At 43.8% G+C, this 4979-nt stretch overlaps 1 protein-coding gene across 2 annotated transcripts; it reads left to right on the top strand.

Moving 5' to 3' along the window:
* The first annotated feature begins 1431 nt into the window (after window positions 1-1431).
* On the top strand, window positions 1432-3606 carry LOC136504281 (uncharacterized). 2 transcript variants are annotated; one of them, XM_066499150.1, is made up of 5 exons: window positions 1432-2054; window positions 2170-2246; window positions 2367-2403; window positions 2522-2642; window positions 2794-3606. In XM_066499150.1, exons 1-5 carry the CDS (start codon window positions 1736-1738, stop codon window positions 3335-3337), a joined length of 1098 nt encoding a protein of 365 aa, XP_066355247.1. In that variant the 5' UTR covers window positions 1432-1735; the 3' UTR covers window positions 3338-3606. The 2 variants fall into 2 exon arrangements, with proteins under 2 accessions (XP_066355247.1, XP_066355246.1); XM_066499149.1 differs by having other exon boundaries at window positions 2170-2403.
* The last annotated feature ends 1373 nt before the right edge of the window (window positions 3607-4979 follow it).

Raw genomic sequence — 4979 nt, 5'->3', positions numbered from 1 at the left:
AGTCTTTTGGGTTGAGTAAGGCCCTAAGGTCTTATATGTTGTCAGCTCCGGTGGACCTGGGACCTATGGGAGCGCAGGCTCGTTGTAACGAGCCGGGCCGGCTGCAAGCCAGCTCCAAGATCGTGAACTCGGTGGTCACCACCGGTTCCAACAACTACGTACTACGCTCACTCGTTCTACAACCACTGCAGCCGGATCGCTTCGTGTGGAAGTGGTCGTCCAGTGGCAACGTATAGAGCTTTCTTTGCCTGATCAACCAAGGAACTATGGAAGGTCAAAGCACCGCCACGAGTGAAGCTAGCTTTTCCTCTGGCTAGCCCTGCATCGCCGTCTCTGGACCTCCGAGCGACGCAAACGCCATGGGCTACAGAACGACGACGCGTGCGCCTTGTGTGACCAAGCACCTGAAACAGGGAGCCACCTCTTCCTTGGGTGCGTGTTCACCAAGCAGGTCTGGCTAGCGTTGCTCCGGCCACTGCAGCTGCTGCCCCTAATGCCGAGCAGTGACGACGACCTCGGTGAATGGTGGCTTCATCAACGGCGCCGCGTCGACCAGGCGTCCAGTCCGCTGTTCGACTCCCTGCTGCTTTTGGTCGCATGGTCAGTGTGGAAGGAGAGGAACTGCAGGGTCTTTGGGAGGCCGGCTTCATCCGTGCAGACTGTGGTGCAGGCGGCGGTAAAGGAAGGAGAGGACTGGGCGATGGCCCGGGTTCGCGCCGTTATCAGCGTTAGCTCACCTCTGGTCGCAAAACTCAGCTGCAATGTAACACCATCCTGTGAATCCAGTAGCTAGGTTCTTTTCTCGAGGCGGTGTTTGAGGCTCCTCGCCAGAAACAACGTCAGTGGTGTACGGCTCGAAACTCTAATCCTCTTAATGAAAAAGGGGTTCAACCCGGTCGTGAAAAAAACAAGCGTCCAAGCGGTGACTCATCAGGATCGTATCATATCATATCGGAGCAGCATGTCATGTGCATGAATATATCCTCTCTTTGCCTCACGTTGGACTCTAACAGATGCTATTTTCATTCGTTCTCCATTCTCTTTCACACCGTACCTACCTTAGAAATTCTAGTCAGTCGTCTACACTGCTCCTGCACTGCCACTACGTAGAAAACCTTTTTTTTAGGGCGGCGGATAATCTTCTGTAGGAGCGGTTTTGCCAGCCGCCTCTATAAAGGGGTAGCTACAAATCGCTAATGGATGCAGACACAAATAAAGCTGACTGCTGATACAAACAAACAAAAAGATTAGTTCCTGGTATGACCAATCTCGAGCACAAGCCAAAGACTTTAGGGTACCAGTAACTGCTTATTAGTCCACACTCCACACAGTAGGTACTATATGTTTTCTATAAGGTTGTCAGTTGGGATTGATTGTAGTTTCACCTTTTCCCAACCTTTTGCCTTGATGTTGCCGCACTTCTTTCTTCCACAAAAGCCATCTCCACAACACCTATATATGCAGACACATACATCTAGTTAGATAGATAGAATGATCCATGTTCCATGATGACCTCGCCTTTGTTTTGGTCTTCTCTGAGTTAGATGGATCGGTGACGAACGCTATGATGCAATAGCTAGCAGCAAAGAGATGCATGTCACAACTCACAAGAGAGAGTTGGACCTGCTCAGCTCATCGCCCATCAACATCGTCTGCTACTACTGCTGCTGCCCTGTTCTTGTTGATAGAGTTGGTCGCCGGCCGGCGGCGCTGGTGATCCACGGGCCGGTCGCGCATGGCGGGAGATAGTAGCAAAGGCTTCGACGATGAGAGCTCTGCAGATCAGCTGCTGCCGTCCGGCGGTGGATCTGGGGACGACGGGGAGGGTGATGATGCTGGTGGCGCCGATGTGCCTCGCGCGCACGACGGGAGCTCAAGCAATAGCAGCACGGTGGAGCTGGATGAAGCCGGCGGGGACAGCGGCAGGAAGGCCACCGGCGCCTCGCCGTCCTCAGTGCGCCCCTACGTCCGCTCCAAGAACCCCCGCCTCCGCTGGACACCGGAGCTCCACCTCTGCTTCCTCCGCGCCGTCGACAGGCTCGGTGGCCAAGACCGTAAGCAAACCACGCCTCCTGATTATATATTAGCTAGTTTCCTAGTTTCAGTAATAAATCTCTCTGTTGTGATTTCAGTTCATTTCATGCATGCTTGTGTTGTGTGTGTATATAGGTGCAACTCCAAAGCTCGTTCTTCAACTGATGAACGTTAAAGGGCTTAGCATAGGCCATGTCAAGAGCCATCTCCAAGTATATATACATATATATATGCACATCTCTTCACCCTTCTTATCCCTAATTTGGTTAATTCAATTAATTTCTTGTTGGTTAATTTCACAATGTTCCATATTTTCTTTTGATAACTTTCAGATGTACAGGAGCAAGAAGATCGACGACTCAGGCCAGGGTAAGACTAATTCTTGAGCAACATCTCGTTGTTTCAGTTCATAGACTCGGTTATCGACTTATCGTGGATGTATGTATAACTACCCCTTGACATGGTAAATTATAATACTCTTTTACAGTGATAGGCACTGGTTCATGGAGAGATCTTCATCAGCTGCATGACGGGGGACAAGCGTACAACCTCGGCCATCTCTCCTTGCATCACGGCCAGACTGGTGCTAGTACCATATTGTCAGCAAGGTAGTTGGATGGATCCATGGCTGATCATGCATGGAACACTTGGAAATAAAATCCGCCATTAAATTTCTACGTCTTTTTCTTGTGTCAACCATAAGCAGGCAGCACATGGTTCTCAAACTAATAATGCCATTAATTGGTTTATGTGGACTAGGTTTGGTGCATGGCCCCATTGGAACAATTTCCATGATCCATCATATTTGCTTCACAGTCACCATCTTCTTGGATCAAAACCCTACTACTCATCGACAGCTGAAGCCGACACATTCCTTAGAACCCGTGCTCAGTATATTGCTAGTAGAGCTACTAGCAGCAGCACTCCAGCGTCTACCCTTGAAAGGTGTTTATCATATCAAAATGATCAACTCATGAATCATCATCAACGACGACTGCCGTGCAATGAGGATAATATCCACCATGATCCCCTTGATCTCGAACTCGTATTGGATATTGGCCCACGCCAGGACAAGAGAATAAAGAGATCAAGTTGTAGCTGGGGAAGACATCAAGAAGAGAAGAATGACGAGGATCAAGAAGTCGAGAGTGCTACTGATGATACTAGGCTATCTCTTTCTTTGTTCCCATCTCCTCCTTGTGCGAGGACCAATAATGGCGGTCATCATAAATTCCTAGGTGTCAATATGGAAAAAGGGAAAGTGCATCCAACAAGGACAAGTACTCTTGATCTCACCATATGATCTAGCTAGTCGTCCAGTATGGTGATATCTTGTGGTACTTATCCATTTATGTAGAGGAAGGCACATATGAAAGTATAAATATTTGTAGAATGTAGAGCTGTTAATTATATATACATATATGATCTTTTGAGTTCAATTAGGCTGTGTATATATCAAAGTAGCGTTGACAAATTTTCCTATAAGCTCCTTAAGAATTATTATTTTGATATATGCACGGTCATGAACATTCGCTTTTAATGATTATAAAGACATATATAGAGACAATGTTTTAGCTTCCCCCATATATATAGAAACTTTATTAAGTATGATCATCATTTGTCGTAACAGTGTATTGAGATATATTTTACGAGGTAATCTTTGTCACACATATGTCCAAGTGAAGTCAACTTATCGATTAATTACTTGACTTTGTGACATTTGGTTCAATTCATTTTATCCTTTCTAGTTTTTGCATCACTCTCTCTGCTCTTCATTCTCTCTTTCAATATGCACCTTCTCATGCTCTACAAGGAGAAATTATAAAAATATTGATGCTTCAAGTTCAAAATAGTGTCTAATTGCTTACCTAAGAGAAAGCTTCACAAAATAAAAGGTTACCACCAAAGAGAAAATGGGCCATTGATTATAGTTATCTCCTTTGATCATATATGTAAAGTTAGTATTGCTAGTTTTCTACTGCCTGCGCTTGTGTTTATTAGGTGTATATGAACATGAAAAAGTCTTTTTGACAACCAATTTATTCTCTCACAACATATCATTAATTGCTACATGTCATATTAAAAGAATTAATAAAATGTAAATATATTCATATGGCTTTTTAAAATCCTAATACGCCTACTAAAAATGAATGGAAGGGAGTTCTTGTTTGGTCTGACTTGTATTGTGGAATTTTTTATTTTAACTTGCAATTAATTATGAACTAATTCCATTCCCTTTCCTTGGAAAAATTCATGAACCTCAAAATAATTATTCAGTGGGTAATATAATGAGGAATGCACGAGCCATCCAACCATAAAAATTACGCCCTCTATCCGTGAAAGAATAGATTTCTAGCAAGTTTAGGACAAATTAGGAAACAAGAAAAAAGACTTTACTACCCCTTATTAAGCTTCTTAACTTTAACTGCACTCACCACTTACTGAGAAGTTGGAACAACAAGTTTTAGTGTTTCCATAATACATTAAATGTTATTGCGCCCACTACATCAACTATTGAGCATGATACCCAGTAGGAATAAATGAGTACGTTGATCGCTGGAAACTCCGAGAAAATAAATGGGTTTGTTGGGTTATGAGGACCTAGAAGTTGATTTATTCATGAACAAATTTTCAGCATAGAAATCTATTCTTTCAGGGTCGAATGGAGTAGTTCATTTTTGTGTGGGAACAATTTTGCATGTACCACTAAAACATAAGCATGTAAGTCTCTAATCGAGGTTGACACTCTTAACATGCAAATCATGTCGATGAGTTATTCTGCATCATATAATTTATAGTGACAAACACAAAGCTAATGAACTTTTATTATGAGTTCTCAAGAGCGCATATTAGGACTCCATGTAGCGTTTTGTTTTCCCAAAAATTGCTAGCAAGACTTCTGGTAAGCAAATATATTAATGGAAGAGAGAACAGTGCCAGAGAAC

Source organism: Miscanthus floridulus, chromosome 14, assembly GCF_019320115.1.
Source record: "Miscanthus floridulus cultivar M001 chromosome 14, ASM1932011v1, whole genome shotgun sequence".
Taxonomy (NCBI): domain Eukaryota; kingdom Viridiplantae; phylum Streptophyta; class Magnoliopsida; order Poales; family Poaceae; genus Miscanthus; species Miscanthus floridulus.
The sequence above is the reverse complement of the archived record's forward strand: the minus strand, read 5'-3'. Positions and strand labels throughout refer to the sequence as shown.